Here is a 20,239-nt window from a genome sequence, read left to right as displayed (position 1 = left end):
AAAAACTTTATTGTCATTCTAACCATACGTCAGCTCTACAGGGCGGAATGAGACAGCGTTTCTCAGGGGCAGTGCAATCATAACATAACAAACGCAACACTAAATAGTAAACATAACAATAAATAGTAAAACACAACAGCCACATGTCAGTTAAAATCAGTTATAAGTGTTCAGTGCAAGTTAAAAGTGTCCAAAGCAGAGTCAGGTGGAGCAGCTATTTAGCAGTCTAACTGCCTGTGGGAGGAAGCTATTTAGTAGCCTTATGGTTTTAGTTTTGATGCTCCTGTAACGTTTGCCTGATGGCAGAAGAACAAACATGGAGAGGGTATGAGGGGTCTTTAATGATGTACCGTGTCTTCTGGAGGCATTGACTCTGAAAGAGGTCTTGGACAGAAGGTAGGGAGACCCCAATACCCTTCTCTGCTCCCCTAACCACCCTCTGCAAGGCTTTTTTGTTGACAGCACTGCAGCTGGAGTACCAGGTTGTGATGCAAAAGGTCAGCACACTCTCAACCACGTCTCTGTAGAATGTAGTTAAGATGTTAGTGGGGAGTGATGCTTGTTTAAGCTTCCTCAGAAAGTGCAATCTCTGCTGTGCCCATTTAACAATCCCAGTGGTGTTCCTGGACCAGGTGAGATTGTCCGAGATCTGCACCCCAAGGAACTTGATGTTTTCCACTCCACTGTGGAGCCGCTGATGCTGAGGGGTATGTGCTCAGGCTGAGACCGTCTGAAATCGACGATCATCTCCTTGGTTTTGGTGACATAAAGTATCAAGTTGTTATCCCTGCACCAGCTCTCTAGGTGTTTGACCTCCTCCCTGTACATAGTTTCATCATTTTTGCTGATGAGCCCCACAACTGTGGTATCATCTGCAAATTTAATGATCAGGTTCTCCTTGAATCTGGCTGCACAGTCATGTGTTAGCAGTGTAAACAGCAATGGGCTAAGCACACAGCCTTGTGGGGATCCAGTGCTCAGTGTGATGGAGTCAGAGATGTTCCTGCCAACACGGATTGACTGTGTTCTCTCTGTCAAGAAATCCAGAATCCAGCGGCACATGGCAGTGTGTGCGCAGTCACAATTACGACAGATAAAGTACTCAGGAAGCTGAATAGTCTAAGGGTAGATAAATCTCCTGGACCAGATAGAATGCACCCTCGTGTTCTGAAGGAAGTAGCTGTGGAGATTGCAGAGGCATTAGCAATGATCTTTCAAAAGTCGATAGATTCTGGCATGGTTCCAGAGAACTGGAAGATTGCAAATGTCACTCCGCTATTTAAAAAGGGGGCAAGGAAGCAAAAAGGAAATTACAGACCTGTTAGCTTGACATCGGTGGTTGGGAAGTTGTTGGAGTCGATTGTCAAGGATGAGGTTACGGAGTACCTGGAGGCACATGACAAGATAGGCAGAACTCAGCATGGTTTCCTTAAAGGAAAATCCTGCCTGACAAACCTATTGCAATTTTTTGAGGAAATTACCAGTAGGCTAGACAAGGGAGATGCAGTGGATGTTGTGTATTTGGATTTTCAGAAGGCCTTTGACAAGGTGCCACACATGAGGCTGCTAAACAAGATAAGAGCCCATGGAATTACGGGAAGGTTACATATGTGGATAGAGTGTTGGCTGATTGGCAGGAAGCAGAGAGTGGGAATAAAGGGATCCTATTCTGGTTGGCTGCCGGTTACAAGTGGTGTTCCACAGGGGTCCGTGTTGGGGCCGCTTCTTCTTAAGTTGTACATCAACGATTTGGATTATGGAATAGATGGCTTTGTGGCTAAGTTTACTGATGTTACAAAGATAGGTGAAGGGGCCAGTAGTGCTGAGGAAACGGAGAGTCTGCAGAGAGACTTGGATAGATCGGGAGAATGGGCAAAGAAGTGCCAAATGAAATACATGTTGGAAAGTGTATGGTTATGCACTTTGACAGAAGTAATAAACAGGCAGACTATATTTAAATAGGGAGAGATTTCAAAGTTCTGAGATGCAATGGGACTTGGGAGTCCTCGTGCAGGATATCTTTAAGGTTAACCTCCAGGTTGAGTCGGTGGTGAAGAAGGCGAATGCAATGTTGGCATTCATTTCTAGAGGAATACAGTATAGGAGCAGGGATGTGATGTTGAAGCTCTATAAGGCACTGGTGAGACCTCACTTGGAGTACTGTGGGCAGTTTTGGGCTCCTTATTTAAGAAAGGATGTGCTGATGTTGGAGAGGGTTCAGAGAAGATTCACTAGAATGATTCCAGGAATGAGAGGGTTAACATAAGAGGAACATTAGACCGCTCTTGGACTGTACTCCTTGAAGCTCAGAAGAATGAGGGGGGATCTCATAGAAACATTTCAAATGTTAAAAGGCATGGACAGAGTGGATGTGGGAAAGTTGTTTCCCGTGTTTAGTACGAGAGGGAATGACTTAAGGATTGAAGGGCGCCCATTCAGAACAGAAATGCAAAGAAATTTTTTTTTAGCTACAGGGTGGTGAATCTGTGGAATTTGTTGCCACCGGCAGCAGTGGAAGTTAAGTCATTGGGTGTATTTAAGGCAGAGATTGATAGGTATCTGAGTAGCCAGGGCATCAAAGGTTATGGTGAGAAGGCCGGGGAGTGGGACTAAATGGGAGAATGGATCAGCTCATGATTAAATGGCAGAGCAGACTCGATGGGCCGAATGGCCGACTTCTGCTCGTTTGTCTTATGGTCTTATGGTCTTATTACCATGCTGTCTTTGTAATCGCAGTTATGTGCTAGACCCAGGACAGATCCTATGAAATGATAATGCTGGGGATTTAAAAACTGGTGATCCTCACCACTTCTGATACCCCAGCGAGGACAGGCTCATGGACTTCTGGTTTTGTCCACCTGAAGTCAGCAATCAGCTCCTTGGACTTGCTGACATTGAATGAGAGGTCGTTGTTGTGGCACCACTTAGTCCAATTTTCAGTCTCCCTCCAATATGCTAATTCGTAACCACCTTTGATTCGGCCAACAACAGTGGTGTCATCAGCAAACTTAAATATGGTGTTGAAACTGTACTTAGCCTTACAGACTACGACCTTAGTTTCTTCCTTCTCTCTCTTTGTTTCTATCTTTATGGGAAGGAGAGTTGCTTTCACCAGTGAACCATTGGTGAAATGGGGAGAAGTAAGATTTGAATTTTAAATCCCACGCCACCATTGCTCATGTTCTGTCTATTTATTTATTTTTTGTTTTAGACAATAGGTGCAGGAGTAGGCCATTCGGCCCTTCGAGACAGCACCGCCATTCACTGTGATCATGGCTGATCATCCACAATCAGTATCCAGTTCCTGTCTTATCCCCATAACCTTTGATTCCGCTACCTTTAAGAGCTCTATCCATCTCTTTTTTGAAAGCATCCAGAGACTTGGCCTCCACTGCCTTCTGGGGCAGAGCATTCCATATATCCACCACTCTCTGGGTGAAAAAGTTTTTCCTCAACTCCGTTCTAAATGGCCTACCCCTAATTCTTAAACTGTGGCCTCTGGTTCTGGACTCACCCATCAGCAGGAACATGGTTTCTGCGTCCAGCGTGTCCAATCCCTTAATAACTTTATATGTTTCAATAAGATCCCCTCTCAGCCTTCTAAATTCCACAGTATACAAGCCTTGTCGCTCCAATTTTTCGACATAAGACAGTCCTGCCATCCCGGGAATTAACCTTGTGAACCTACGCTGCACTCCCTCAATAGCAAGAATGTCCTTCCTCAAATCTGGAGACCAAAACTGCACACAGTACTCCAGGTGTGGTCTCACCAGGGCGCTGTGCAGCTGCAGAAGGACCTCTTTGCTCTTATACTCAATTCCCCTTGTTATGAAGGCCAGCTTGCCATTAGCTTTCTTCACAGCCTGCTGTACTTGCATGCTTGCTTTCCGTGACTGATGTACAAGAACACCTAGATCTCATTGTATTTCCCCTTTTTCTAACTTGACTCCATTTAGATAATAATCTGCCTTCCCGTTCTTACCACCACATTTATCCACATTAAACTGCATCTGCCATGCAGCTGCCCACTCACCCAGCCTGTCCAAGTCACCCTGCATTCTCATAACATCCTCCTCACATTTCACACTGCCACCCAGCTTTGTGTCATCGGCAAATTTGCTAATGTTACTTTTAATTCCCTCATCTAAATCATTAATATATATTGTAAACAGCTGCGGTCCCAGAACTGAACCCTGCGGTACCCCACTGGTCACTGCCTGCCATTCCGAAAGGGACCCGTTAATTGCTACTCTTTGTTTTCTGTCAGCCAGCCAATTTTCAATCCACGTCAGTACTCTGCACCCAATACCATGTGCCCTAATTTTGCCCACTAATCTCCTATGTGGGACTTCATCAAAGGCTTTCTGAAAGTCCAGGTACACTACATCCACTGGCTCTCCCTTGTCCATTTTATAGTTACATCCTCAAAATATTCCAGAAGATTAGTCAAGCACGATTTCCCCTTCATAAATCCATGCTGACTTGGACCAATCCTGTTACTACTATCCAGATGTGTCATAATTTCATCTTTTATAATTGACTCCAGCATCTTTCCCACCACCGACGAGAGGCTAACCGGTCTATAATTCCCTGTTTTCTCTCTTCCTCCCTTCTTTTCTTTTCAATCTTTTTATTAATTTCATAGAACGAAAACATAAAGCAAAAATACAAGTAGTAGGAGAAACATTGTCACATTTAAAATGAGTAATTGTAAAACCAAATAGTAAAAATTAACAAAGCTCCCAATCGTGCAGAATAATACAACGCAAAAAAAACCTGAAGAAAAATCATGAAAAAGAAAAAAAAGAAAAAAAAAACAAACCCCATCCCCCCAAAAAAACTAAACTAAACAGAGTTAGTCAACTAAACTAAAAGACTTGGGCAATACTAACAACTTGAAAATGGGAAAGTAGAAAACCTTAGTGTCGACGGCTCCATTCCTGTCAACCAACAGTACAGAGAAATAAAACAAGTTTGGAAATGGTCAAATTACATCAAATGAAAATGCTGAATGAATGGCCTCCAAGTTTTTTCAAATCTAATGGAAGAGTCATAAACCGCACTTCTAATTTTTTCCAAATTCAAACATACCATAGTTTGTGAAAACCAATGAAATACCGTAGGAGGGTTAATCTCTTTCCAATTCAGCAAAATTGATCTTCTAGCCATTAGAGTAAGAAATGCAATCATCCTACGTGCTGAAGAGGTTAGATAATTTGAATCTATCATTGGTAATCCAAAGATAGCAGTAATTGGATGAGGTTGTAAGTCTATATTCAAAACCGTTGAAATAATGTCAAAAATGTCTTTCCAATATTTTTCCAACAAAGGACATGACCAAAACATGTGAGTTAAAGAAGCTATCTTCCTCCCTTCTTGAAGAGAGGGACAACATTAGCCACCCTCCAATCCACAGGAACTGATCCTGAATCTATAGAACATTGGAAAATGATTACCAATGCATCCACGATTTCCAAAGCCACCTCCTTAAGTACCCTGGGATGCAGACCATCAGGTCCCAGGGACTTATCAGCCTTCAGACCCAATAGCCTATCCAACATCATTTTCTGCCTAATATAAATTTCCTTCAGTTTATCCATTACCCTAGGTCCTTTGGCCACTATTACATCTGGGAGATTGCTTGTGAAGACAGATCCAGAGTACCCGTTCAACTCATCTGCCATTTCCTTGTTCCCCATAATAAATTCACCCGCTTCTGTCCTCAAGGGCCCAATTTTGGTCTTAACTATTTTTTTTCCTTTTCACATACCTAAAGAAGCTTTTACTATCCTCCTTTATATTCTTGGCTAGTTTATCTTCGTACCTCATTTTTTCGCCGCGTATTGCCTTTTTAGTTACCTTCTGTTGCTCTTTAAAAGTTTCCCAATCCTCCGGCTTCCCACTCGTCTTTGCTATGTTATACTTCTTCTCTTTTATTTTTATACTGTCCATTACTTCGCTTGTCAGCCACGGCCTCCCCTTAGGGAGGGTTTTATTTGTTCACTTTTTCTAAGGTGGAGAAGCACCAGAGGGAGGTGATGGGCAGGTAAGGAGATAAGGTGAGAGAGGGAAATAGGAATGGGGAATGGAGAGGGGGTGGGTGGGGAGAACATTACCAAAAATTCAAGAATTTAATGTTCATGCCATCAGGTTGAAGGCTAATCAGATGGAATATAAGAAGATGCTGCTCCTTCAACCTGAGTGTGTCGTCACCATGACAGTGGAGGACATCATGGATGGACATGTCAGAATAGGAATGGGAAGTGGAATTAAAATGGGTGCCACTGGGAGATCCCGCTTTTTCTGGTGGATGGAGCGTAGGTGCTCGGCAAAGCAGTCTCCCAATCTGCATTGGGTCTCACCGATATACAAGAGGCCGCCACACTCAGGTTGAAGGTGCAACATCTTATATTCCGTCTGGGTAGCCTCCAACATAATGGCATGAACATCGATTTCTCGAATTTCCAGTAACGCCTCCCCGCTCTTTAGTCCCCATCTCCTTTTCCCTCTCTCACCTTATCTCCTTGCCTGTCCATCACCTCCCTCTGGTGTTCCTCCTCCTTTTTCTTTCTTCCATGGCCTTCTGACCTCTCCTATCAGAATTTCCCCTTCTACAGCTCTGTATCTCTTTCACCAATCAACTTCCCAGCTCTTTACTTCAGACTTCCCCCTCCCAGTTTCACCTATCACCTTGTGTTTCTTTCTCTCCTCCCTTCTAACTCTGATCCCTTATCTTTTTTACTCCAGTCTTGCTGAAGGGTTTCAGCCCGAAACATCGACTGTACTTTTTTCCATAGATGCTGACTGGCCTGCTGGGTTCCTCCAATATTTTGTGTGTGTTGCTGAAAAATGAATTCATGTCTTTATATTGAATAGACAAGATTACTGCATTGTGCTTTTTTACTGGCCTTCCAAAGCAAACTTCAACTCATTCTGAATACCACTACTTGACTTTAACTAAAACCAGGATGAGAGAGCATATCTCCTCCGTCCTAACTACTCTGCAATAGCTTCCTGTATCTTTTACAATTGATTTTAAAGTTTTTAAAGCTCTCAATAAGACCAAGGTACATCACAAAATTGCTTTCATTTTTCACCTTCTGCAGCTCCCACATTTAAATCCACTGGTCTCTTAAATTTAAATAACTTCCATCAAAAGAAAATTAGCTGGTCAACTTTTTTTTAAAACTACACTCCTAAACTGGGGAATTTAATACTTAAAACTATAAGGGATGCAGACTCAGTTGACATTATTAAAAGGCCAGCTCAAAACATATTAATTTAACCTTGCTTTTAACTATCATCATTTTACAATGAGATAAAGTTTGCACTTTATCTCATTTTAAAGCACTTTGAACTACATTGCTTAAATGAAAAGTGCTCTATAAATAAGTTATTATTAAAATGAGGAAGGATTCTCAGAGACAATTAAGGATAAATATTAAAAATTGGGCTTATCCATATGCCACTCATAAATGAAAATAGAGTCAGAGGGTCATAAAAATGTACAGCACAGAAACAAGACCTTCAGTCCATCTAGACTATGTGAATCATTTAAACTATCTACTCCTACCAATGTTACAAATTGAGGGACTTGAAAATGTAGCATTTTTGGCTCAAGCTCCAGCACTCAGGTACCTCACCTGTCATGGAAGAGGTGAGGGGATACAGATACATGCACACCACTGCACAGTAGTCTGTAGTTTTTTTGCAGTCAACAATTCCAGTCTTTATATTTCATTTTATTTTTTATATATTTGAGAATGCCAATCCTATTAAATTCAATAAATATAAAAAGAAATTTGTTTCAATTAAATAAATTGACAGATTACATGAAGGTTGGTGTTACAACAATTTTGGTATTATACTGCCCTCTAAAGGAACATATTGTCATAAAGTGATTTCAAACATAAGCAACCCTGTGGGACAACAATTTTGAGAATAATCGTGATGGAGTTGTATCTTTACTGATTCTGTTGGTTGGTCAGGAAGTCAAGGATCCAGTTGCAGAGAGAGGTGCTGAATCCCAAATCTACAGGTTTGGAGATGAGTTTGCTTGGAATTATCAGATTGAAGGCTATACTCATCCAAAGATGAGTACAAGGCCAGGGAGAAGGCATCTGCTGTAGACTTGTTTCAGTGGTGGACAAATTACTGTACCATGGGATGAGGTTTTCTGGGATGCTGGAATTAATGCAATCCATGAACAGACTCTCGAAGTACTTCATGATGTTAGATATCAGAGCCACCAGATGATAGTCATTAAGGCATGTTACCTTGTTTTTCCTTAGGTACCAGGATGATAGCTTTCTTCTTAAAGCAGGTGGGAACCACAGAGTGAAGCAGGGAGAAGTTAAAAAAGTTTGCAAGTACCCTGCCAGCAGATCAGCCCAGGATCGAAGGGCATAGCTAGGAACACCATTCAGGCCAGATGTTTTCTGCAGGTTCACTCTCAGAAAGGATGATCTTATGTGCACAATGGTGAAAGTGCATTGATTATTTTTGTATCACAATAAATTTTACACAGAATAAAAATTATTTACATGAATAAACTGTGCAACTCCTTTTTACTTTTATGTTTATAGACAATGCGTTAAGTAGAGTTCTATTACATTTCTTAAAAACAAAAGGACTGATGCTACTCATGTCGCCCCCTCCCCAGGACATTACCATTATAACTGAGGGACTTCCTCATCCAACCTGCTCCTCCCTATCTAGTAGTGTAACAATCTTGTACTGTGGTCCTTTCCCTTCGAGCCCTTGTGTGGTGCCTGCACCAGCTTAGGCACAGCCCCCAGCACGTGCTCCAGTTGGCAGCATTCCATTGGAGGCTGTCAGGGTGGGTGGTGACATTTTATTTCCCCTCTGTTCAAAACACACAGCATGGTAAGGGTTATCCTCATACTCACACAGTGGCAGCAGCCCAGGCTCAATTCTGCTGCTGCCTATAAGTAGTTTGTATGTTCTCCCCATGACTGCAGGAGCTTCCTCCCACATTTGAAAGATGTACAGGTTAGTAAGTTAACGGCTCACATGGGTTTAATAAAGCAGTGCAGGCTCGTTGGTTTGGAAGGTGATGTTCCATGCTTGATGTCTAAATAAAAATAAAATCTGCATGGAATGTGTTAAGCTCATCAGGAAGGGATGCAATGTTGTCAGCAATACCGCCTGACTTTCTTCTATAGTCTGTTATAAGATGTAAGCCATGCCACAACTGATGGCTGATCTGATCTGAATTTGGACAGGCACTGTCTCTTGGCATCCTTCATAGAAGTTGATAGATATAGAAACATAGAAAACCTACAGCACAATACAGGCCCTTCGGCCCACAATGCTGTGCCGAACAATTACTTACTTTAGAAATTACCTAGGATTACCCATAGCCCTCTATTTTTCTAAGCTCCATTTACCTGTCCAGGAGTGTCTTAAAATACCCTATTGTATCCGCCTCTATCAGCATCGCCGGCAGCCCATTCCACACACTCACAATGCTCTGCGTAAAAAACTTAGCCCTGATATCTCCTCTGTACCTACTTCCAAGCACCTTAAAACTGTAGCCTCTCATGTTAGCCATTACACTCCTGTGAAAAAGCCTCTGGCTAGCCAAATGATCAATGCCTCTGATCATCTTATACACCTCTATCGGGTCACCTCTCATCCTCCGTCACTCCAAGGAGAAAAGGCCAAGTTCACTCAAGCTATTCTAATAGGGCATGCTCTCCAATCCAGGCAACATCCTTGTAAATCTCCTCTGCACCCTTTCTATAGTTTCCACATCCTTCCTGTAGTGAGGTGACCAGAACTGAACACAGTACTCCAAGTGGGGTCTGACCAGGGTCCTATATAGCTGCAACGTTATCTCTCGGCTCTTAAACTCAAACCCACAGTTGATGAAGGCCAATACACCATATGCCTTCTTAACCACAGAGTCAACCTGCACAGCAGCTTTGAGTGTCCTATGGACTCGGACCCAAGGTCCCTCTGATCCTCCACACCGCCAAGAGTCTTGCCGTTAATACTATATTCTGCCATCATATTTGACCTACCAAAATGAACCACCTCACATTTATCTGGGCTGAACTCCATCTGCCACTTCTCAGCCCAATTTTGTATCCTACTGATGTCCCGCTGTAATCTCTGACAGCCCTCCACACTATCCACAACACCCTCAACCTTTGTGTCATCACAAAGTTGTATCTCAATTTCTTGTAAAGGTCAGGGGGGGGTCAGGGTCCAAGACTTCAGTAGGGAGTGGATCTCCCAATCTGCACGTGTTTCTAATTTAAGACCATCCAGTTTGTTCTCTTTGGTACATAGCCCTCAAGGTATGAAGAGAGACTAGGATCAACTATGGAGCTTCATTTAAAGGCATGATGATACTCTCACTTAAGGAATGAATGCAAGGCGGCAACAGTTATACATTCTATAAAATGATAAGTGTGTCCTACCCGTAGCTAACAGGAGAAGGACAGAAATAAATTCCAAGAGGAATCATACATAGTCGCAGGTCAGAAGTTTGGCAGCAGTTTGAAATTCAGCAAAAATGTTGTATTAAGACAACAAAAGGTAGTGTATTGAGAGTAAACTTGTAAGAAAAATCAAAGTGAAAAAATGTTACAAATGTTTAAAAAGATAAAGATTGATCAAGGTAAGCATAGGTCCAGTAGGGTCAGACATGGGAGAACTTTCCAAGAAATACTTGACAACTAAGAGAGTAGTAAAAATAATTAAAAGAAGTCAACAATAGTAAAACCAAAGCATGCTGGAGAAATTAATGGCATGGAAATTTGGGCCAGATAATTTGCAACCTGTACTAAAAGGTTGTCATGGAAAAATTAGATGCATTGATTGTTGCCTTCCAAAATTAGACGGATTATTAAATAGTTTCTACAGATTAGATGAGGGTAAATGCACTCCCAATATTTTTGAAAAGGAAGGAGAGTTAAAATCAGGGAGTTGCAGACTAGTCGGCTTAACAACAACATCTGGGAAAATGTTAGTGTGCAATAAAGGATATGATGGTAGAACACTTACAAAATATAAATTACGGACAAAGTCAGCACAAGTTCATATAAAGATGGAGGATTTTTGAAAATACACTCAGTGGCCACTATATTCGGCACAGGAGATAACTAATAAAGTAGAGACTGAGTGTATGTTCATGGTCTTCTGCTACTGTAGTCCATCCACTTCAGCCATCCATTTCTAGGTTTGACGTGTTGTGCTTTCTTCTGCACACCACTGTTGTAACACATAGTTATTTGAGTTATTGTCATCTTCCTGTCAACTTGAACCAGTCTGGCCATTCTCCTCTTGCCTCTCTAATTAACAAGCCATCTTCATCCTTAGAACTGCTGCTCACTGGATTTTTTTTGGTTGTTTTTTGCACCTTTCTCTGTAAACTCCAGAAACTGTTATGCATGAAAGTTCCAGGAAATCAGTAGTTTGAGATACTCAAACCACCCTGTCTGGCACCAACGACCATTCCTCAGTGACATAAGAGTATTGCATAGAAAATTAAACAAGGGATTGTGAATAATATACTGGCATGAACTGGAAACTGGTTGATAGACAGGAAACAGAGTAGGAGATAGACTTTTTTTAGGGGTGGCATGAGTAACTGTGTGCAGTAACTGGGGAGCTAATCAAGACTGTCTAATCCTGGATGGCATCAAGCTTTGTGAAAATTGTTGGGGCTGAACTTATCCAGGGAACTGGAGTGTATTCCATCATACTTCTAACTTACAGCTTTGGAATGTCACTAAGCAAGTTAGTCACTAGTGCTAGTCTGCTCTAATATCCACAGTATCTGTCTGACTGGTTCAGTTGAGCTGATTAGTAGTGACCCTAAGATGATGTTGGAGAGAGACTTCGTGATGGCACGAAGTGTCAAGAGAAGGTGATTGAACTCTTCCTTGTAGAGACAATCACTACAGCACAGAAATTACTTGCCACTTACAGCATCATACTACAAGTATACAGAGCAATACAGCATAGATACCAGCTCTTAAGCCCAAAAAGATGATGCAAATTGTGTTGCCCACACAGCTTGCCCCAATTTCCTGCATTCAGCCCATACCCCATCCCAACATGTACCTATCCAAAAGTTTAAATTATACTAGTGTACCTACCTCAACCACTTTCTCTGGCATTTCATTTCCCATATTCACCACCCTCTGGATGAAAAGGTTGCTCTTCAAGATCTCTTTTCAAACTTTCCCCTCTCATCCCAAATCTATGCCCTAGTTATGGTATCCCCTACCCTTTGGAAAAGAATGTTACCATCCACCTTGACTATGCCTCTCAATCTTAAACATTTCTACAAAATCAACCCTCATTCAAAGTCAAAGTTGAAGTAAATCCATTATCGAAGTCTGTATATATCACATACTACCTCGAGATTCATTTTCTTCCATGTGTTTATAGGAAAATAATTAAATACAATAGAATCTATCAAAAACTATTCACAAAGACTGACAAAGAACAAATGTGCAAAAGAAGAAAAACTGTTCAAATAAAGAGAAATACTGAAAACATCAGTTGTAGTGTCGATGAAAGTGAGCCTGTAGGTTGTAGAATCAGTTCAGAATCGAGGAGAGTGAAGTTATCCATGCTGGTTTAAGAAGCCAGTTAATAACCGTTCCTAAACCTGGTGGTGTGGGACCTAAAGCTCCTGTACCTCCTGCCTGATGGTATGAGTGAGTAGGGGGCAAGAACTGGATGTGGGGGTCCTTAATGACAAATGCTGCTTTCTTGTTTCAGTGCTCAATGATGGTGAGGGCTTTGCCTGTGAAGGACCGGAGACTTTTTCATCCCTAGGCATTGGTGTTTCTATACCAGCCGTGAATCAACTAGTTAGGATACTCTCCACTTTGAAGTTTGTCAAAGCTTTAGGTAACATGCTGAAGCTACACAAACATCCAAGAAAGAAGAGGTGCTGTTATGCCTTCTTTGTGATAGCATTTGCATCCTGATCCCTGGGCAGATCATCTGATCGGTTAACACCAAGGAATTTAATGTTACTGATCCCCTCCACCTCCGGCCTTCTAATGAGGACTGGCTCATTGACCTCTGTCTTCTTCCTCATGTAGTCATTCTCCTACATATCAAGAAATAAAGACCTAGCCTAGCAACCTCTCCCTATAACTCTAGCCTTACAACATCCTCACTTTTTGTGTACATTTTCCAGTTTAACAACATCTTTTCTATAACAGGGTGCCAAAAACTATACACAGTATTCCAAGTGTGACCTTACCTACAACTTATACAACTGCAACATAATGTTTCAACTCCTATATTCAATACCCTGACTGATGAAGATTTGACATTGCTGGTCTGACTTTCCAAAAGGCATCACCTCACATTAATCTGTATTGAAAACTGTTTGCCACTCCTAGCCCTACTTCCCTAACTGATTAAGATTGCTTTTTAATTGATACTGTACAATCTTCTTCACTATCAACAACACCTCCTAATTTTGTGTCACTTGTAAACTTACCAATCAAATCTTGTACATTCACATCCAAAGCATTTATATAAGGAATGAGTAGCAAGGTTCTTGACTGGCCTCCATTTCAAGAAACAAGCTTCAACCACCAACCTCACTTCCTGCCTCCAAGCCAATTTTGAATCCACCTAAATCATTTTCCCTAGAATCCATGGGACATAACATTCCAGATCTGCCTCCCATACGGAACCATGTGAACGGTATTGCAGAAGTCCAAATAATCAACATCTACTACCTAACTCTTGTCCATCTTTATTGGTTACTTCTTCAAAAACACAAAGTTTCTTCACGTATGACTTTACATGCACAAAACCACGTTGACTCCTCCTAATCACACTCTGTCTGGCCACATTAATCACTTAATTTCTGAATGTTGTCTAGGTCTTACAAGATCATTACATCAGATCCTCAAATGAAGAGCTAATACCAAATTTGGCATGCACTGTGCCGATGGGCTGAAGCAGAGCCACACTGAAAATGCCTGTTACTAGAATTAGAACAATAAAACCCCACCCCACCTCAACTTATCCAGTGTTATAAGGCCCTCAAACATTTCCTACTTATTTACCTACTCTGAAATTCTGCGGGCCAGCCTCTGTGTTTCTAATCTCCTCAGCCTTTTGCTCACCCGAAACTCTGCTGCCTGTAGCTGAACTTGCTTAGAGACTTGTTCACCACTCCTTGACCTTGTCATCTTCACCACTCTTTCTCTAAATGGCCAGTCCATCTCTGCAATTTCTTCAGCTCCTTAAGACTCCTCGATCTCTGTGCTGCTCTAATCCTGGAGTTGTGCCCACTTGCATCACTGGTGATCATGCTTTCATCTGCCTCCAGAACTTACGCCCTAAATCATCTCTCCATGTCTTCTTTTATCGAATATCTATTACTGTTAAATTTTTGACCTGAATTAATACCTGTGACTTGATGTCTTTTGTTATTATTTTTTGATAAGGTGATATACAAATGCAATCTTTCATGATTATTCCACCCCCCCCCCCCCGAAGTATTTCCCATTAAGAGGACAGAGTACATAAAGTTTTGAACTACTTTTACTATTGTCCCTCCTATCCAATAATACATTCTTTGGTTGGCTCCTTAATAGCTGATCAGGCAACAAGATTGCACCATCAAGGGTTACTACTCAGGAATCTACTACTAAACTGGCTGAGATCTCCAAATTTAAATGAGGCCAAGTGCTGCCATGCAGATGACATTTCTAATCACAAAGCTATTAGATGACTTATTTACTTCAGTGCATATACTGTGATTACTTTGATGATCAGTATTTGTGCTCAGAAGTGATTCATATGTAGAGAAACTTGTTTGGTGAGTCAACTTTAGTAATCCCTGAGTACTGTTTTGTTCTCATTGTTTAGAAGGTCATATTTTATGAATTCATTATTGTGTAAAAACTTGCAACCAATCACCTGTAGTTCTTTAATAATAACTTAAGACTGTTCATTTGGATGCATATCATATATTGGTTTCCTGTTATCGCATAACATGTTATTTAGCAACCTGAGCCACATCAAAATACTTGTAAGATGCACACAAAATCTACTGTTGTTGTGAAAAAATGAAACTCTGCTGATCTCGTCCATCACTGGAAATGCACCACCTGCCACTTTGCAGGACAGAAAGAGAGAGTAGCAAATATATGGTACATTAGTTAATATTCTAGAAAAATAAAGAAAAACAAAACAGTAAAAGTAGAATTCACAGTTATCATTCCAGGGCCAAGACATTTGATTTATATTCCAGTTATGTGAAGGAAAACCTTGGATTTCAAACTTCCCTTTATTCTGCCAAATCACACCTATCTCTACCTCCCAAAATATCACATTATTTTTGGCAGATCAGATAACTAAACACAACTTCAGGTTAATGAACTAATTTTTAAAAAATCAAGATATAGCATTAACATTACAGTAACGTTATCAATGGTCCAATATTAACTCAATTTATTTTCCACTAACAGCTTAATTACCCGGATTTAATAAATTCACATGCATTTCACAAATTTCAGTTCAGTTGCAACTAAGAACGCAATACAAACAAGCACAGCTGAAAATGAAAACTATGCCATCGCTATTCCTTTTCAGAATCTAATAAAATCTGTTTGCCTTTTTTTGTACCTGAGATAGTCTGTGTCTGTGCGGTAATGGTACTGGTAGCAGTCTGAGTCTGTGTTGCTGATGTCGTTGCCTCTGCCACAAACTGAACAGAATTTGGGCCTGCAGCTGTACCCAGATGGCAGCCATTTTGCTTGTGGGCCACAAACGTATCTAATGTGTTGTATTGTTGCTTGCAGATGCCACAAATGTGAATATCGGCACTCACTTCTACTAATACGGTGGCCCCTGGAGAAACTACATAAAAGGAAAAAATTAGGGTATAAAGCAAAACAAAAGATTTTTTTCTCCCTTTTCTATACAGTTGTTCTCTTTGGTCTAAGCCAACATGGAAACCAGCAGTCTTAAATGCTTTTAATTTTCTTCAAGAATACATTATTCTGTTAGAAAATTAGTAAGTGCTATACACAATAGTCTAAAAAAACCTAGAACATTGAAATGTACAACAGCCCACAATATTTTGCTGTCCTTTTAAACCACATTAAGATCAATCTAACCCCTACCCTCCCACATAGCCCTCCATTTTTCATACATCTATATGAAAATAGATCTTAAATCTCCCGACTGTATCTGCCTCTGCTACCACCCTTGGCAGTGCATTACAGACACTTACCACACTCAGTGTAAAAAAAAACTTACTTCCGACATCCCCATATACTTTACTCTAATCACTTTAAAAGTATGACATCATGTTATCCATTGCCGCCCTGGGGAAAAGAGGCTGATTGTCCTCTCTATGCCTCTTATCACTTTATCTCAAAAGCAGAGACGAACCACCACGAGTGGTGCAAGTGCAGCCTATGTAAGATTAAGGAAATGAGACTTTGAAGACCATGACCTACATGTCCAAACAAAACACTCGGGTCTGCAGAGCAGTCATTCTTCTGACATTACTGTATGAAGCCGAATCATGGGCCACCTACAGTAGACAGCTGCAAGTCCTGGAACAATATCACCAAAGACACTTAGAAAAGATTTTGCAGATTCGCTGGAAGGACTGGCACACTAATACCAGCACACTGGAAGAGGCCAATATGAACATCATTTCCACCACAATAAGCAACACCAACTCTGACGGATAGGTCTCGTTATTCAAACACCTAATTCACACCTCCCCAAACAGAACCTTTACTCCCAGTTAAAGAAAGGTCAGTGGGCCCCTGGCAGGCAAAGGAAACACTTCAATGATAACATCAAAAATTCAACCCAAAAAATTCAACATTATATCTAAAACCTGCAAAGATATCGCACTCAATAAGAAATCTGTGCAGGAAGGAGCTGTGCTACATGAAAGCGGCCTCCCCCGTGCCCTTAGAGAGCAAGCTGCAGTTGCAAAAGGACCAAATGAACAACCAAAAGACACAACCACTACTTACTCTTGCTCACACTGCACCAGAATATGTGAATCTCAGATCAAATGTAGTCTAAACCTTCTGAAAATTCAAGTAAACAGCATCCACCAATTCTTCTTTGTCTATCCTGGTTGTTATTTCCTCAAAGATTTCTGACAGCTTTGTCAGGCAAGATTTTCCCTTAAGGAATTCATGCTGACTTTGGCCTATTTTATCATGTGTCCCCAAGTAACCTGAGACTTCATACCTAACATTCAACTCCAACATCCTCCAAACCACTGAGGTGAGGCTAACTGGCCTATAATTTCCTTTTTCTGACTCCCTCCCTTCTTGAAGAGTGGAGTGACATGTGCAATTTTCCAGTTCTCTGGAACCATGCCAGAATCTACCGATTCTTGAAAGATCATTACTAATGCCTCCACAATCTCTTTAACTACCTCTTTCAGAACCCTAGTGTGTACTCCATCTGGTCCAGGTGACCTATCCAGTACCTTCAGATCTTTCAACTTCCCAAAGACCTTTCCCCTAATAACTCACTTCTTCTCCCTGACACTCTCAAACTTCCAGCATACTACTAGTTATCTTCCACAGTAAAGAAGGATGCACCTCCACCAACCTTTATGTCATCCGCAAACTTGGCCATAAAATCAACTTTGACATCCAAATCATTGACATATTTCACAGTGACATTGACATATTTCACAGCAAATTTATAGCCATTGGGATGAGTTGCAGTGCAATCAAAGCAAGAAGTGCCAAATACTGGTCATAAGGTGTTATACTTAAATACACGCAGCATAAGGAATAAGGTGGATGATCTTGTTGTACAGCTACAGATTGGCAGGTATGATATTGTGGCTGTCACTGAGACGTGGCTAAAGGATGCATGTCTCCGGGAGCTGAACGTCCAAGGATACACGGTGTATCGGAAGGATAGGAAGGTAGGCAGAGGGAGAGGCGTGGCTTTATTGGTAAGAAATGATATCAAATCATTAGAAAGAGGTGATATAGGATCGGAAGGTGCAGAATCTTTATGGGTTGAGCTAAGAAATCGCAGGGGTAAAATGACCCTGATGGCAGTTATATACAGGCCTCCAGACAGCTGCAGTGATGTGGACTATAAATTACAACAGGAAATAGAAAAGGCTTGTCAGAAGGGCAGTGTTATGATAATTGTGGAGGATTTTAACATGCGAGTGGATTGGGAAAATCAGGTCGGCACTGGATCTCGAGAGAGAGAATTTGTAGAATGTCTGCGAGATGGCTTTTTAGAACAGCTTGTTGTTGAGCCCACTAGGGGATCGGCTGTACTGGATTGGGTATTGTGTAATGAACTGGAGGTGATTCGAGAGATTGAGGTGAAGGAACCCTTAACAGTGATCATAACATGATCGAGTTCTCTGTGAAATTTGAAAAAGAGAAGCTGAAATCCGATGTGTCGGTATTTCAGTGGAGAAAAGGAAATTATAGTGGCATGAGAGAGGAACTGGCCAAAGTTGACTGGAAAAGGACACTGGCGGGAAGGACGGCAGAGCAGCAGTGGCTGGAGTTTATGCGAGAAGTGAAGAAGGTGCAAGACAGGTATATTCCAAAAAAGAAGAAATTTTTGAATGGAAAAGGGATGTAACCATGGCTGACAAGAGAAGTCAAAGCCAAAGTTAAAGCAAAGGAGAGGGCATACAAGGAAGAAAAAATTAGTGCGAAGACAAAGGATTGGGAAGTTTTTAAAAGCTTACAAAAGCAAACTAAGAAGGTCATTAAGAGGGAAAAGATGAACTATGAAAGAAAGCTAGCAAATAATATCAAAGAGGATACTAAAAGCTTTTTCATGTATATAGAGTAAAAGACAGGTGAGAGTAGATATAGAACCAATAGAAAATGATGCTGGAGAAATTGTAATTGGAGATAAGGAGATGGCGGAGGAAATGAACGAGTATTTTGCATCAGTCTTCACTGAGGAAGACATCAGCAGTATACTGGACACTCAAGGGTGACAGGGATGAGAAGTGTGCGCAGTCACAATTACGACAGAGAAAGTACTCAGGAAGCTGAATAGTCAAATCTCCCGGACCAGATGGAATGCACCATCGTGTTCTGAAGGAAGTAGCTGTAGAGATTGCTGAGGCATTAGCGATGATCTTTCAAAAGTCGATAGATTCTGGCATGGTTCCGGAGGACTGAAAGATTGCAAATGTCACTACGCTATTTAAAAAGGGGGCAAGGAAGCAAAAAGGAAATTATAGACCTGTTATCTTGACATCGGTGGTTGGGAAGTTGTTGGAGTCGATTGTCAAGGATGAGGCTACGGAGTACCTGGAGGCATATGACAAGATAGGCAGAACTCAGCAGGATTTCCTTAAAGGAAAATCCTGCCTGACAAACCTATTACAATTTTTTGAGGAAACTACAAGTAGGCTAGACAAGGGAGATGCAGTGGATGTTGTGTATTTGGATTTCCAGAAGGCCTTTGACAAGGTGCCACACATGAGGCTGCTTAACAAGATAAGAGCCCGTGGAATTACGGGAAAGTTACATACGTGGATAGGTGCTGGCTGAATGGCAGGAAGCAGAGAGTGGGAATAAAGGGATCCTATTCTGGTTGGCTGCCAGTTACCAGTGATGTTCCACAGGGGTCTGTATTGGGGCCACTTCTTCTTATGTTGTACATCAATGATTTGGATTATGGAATAGATGGCTTTGTGGCTAAGTTTGCTGATGATACAAAGATAGGTGGAGGGGCCAGTAGCGCTGAGGAAACAGAGAGTCTGCAGAGAGTCTTGGATAGATTGGAAGAATGGGCAAAGAAGTGGCAAATGAAATACAATGTTGGAAAGTGTATGGTTATGCACTTTGGCAGAAGAAATAAACGGACAGACTATTATTTAAATGGGGAGAGAATTCAAAGTTCTGAGATGCAACGGGACTTGGAAGTCCTCGTACAGGACTCCCTTAAAGTTAACCTCCAGGTTCAGTCAGTAGTGAAGAAGGGGAATGCAATGTTGGCATTCATTTCTAGAGGAATAGAGTATAGGAGCAGGGATGTGATGTTGAGGCTCTATAAGGCGCTGGTGAGACCTCACTTGGAGTACTGTGGGCAGTTTTGATCTCCTTATTTAAGAAAGGATGTGCTGATGTTGGAGATGGTACAGAGAAGATTCACTAGAATGATTCCGGGAATGAAAGGGTTAACATATGAGGAACGTTTGTCCGCTCTTGGACTGTATTCCTTGGAGCTTAGAGGAATGAGG

At 41.4% G+C, this 20,239-nt stretch overlaps 1 protein-coding gene across 1 annotated transcript in view; it reads right to left on the bottom strand.

Moving 5' to 3' along the window:
- Positions 1-20,239, bottom strand: part of zfp64 (zinc finger protein 64 homolog (mouse)) — a 77,540-nt gene that overhangs the window by 43,771 nt on the left and 13,530 nt on the right. Inside the window, exon 2 of the mRNA XM_072239854.1 lies at positions 15,643-15,876. Within this exon, the coding sequence (XP_072095955.1) occupies positions 15,643-15,876 (234 nt within the window). The remainder of the gene's footprint in view (positions 1-15,642; positions 15,877-20,239) is intronic.

Source organism: Mobula birostris, chromosome 2, assembly GCF_030028105.1.
Source record: "Mobula birostris isolate sMobBir1 chromosome 2, sMobBir1.hap1, whole genome shotgun sequence".
In the NCBI taxonomy this organism is placed as follows: domain Eukaryota; kingdom Metazoa; phylum Chordata; class Chondrichthyes; order Myliobatiformes; family Myliobatidae; genus Mobula; species Mobula birostris.
Note: the sequence above shows the minus strand (reverse complement) of the source record. Positions and strands in the feature narration are given on the sequence as shown.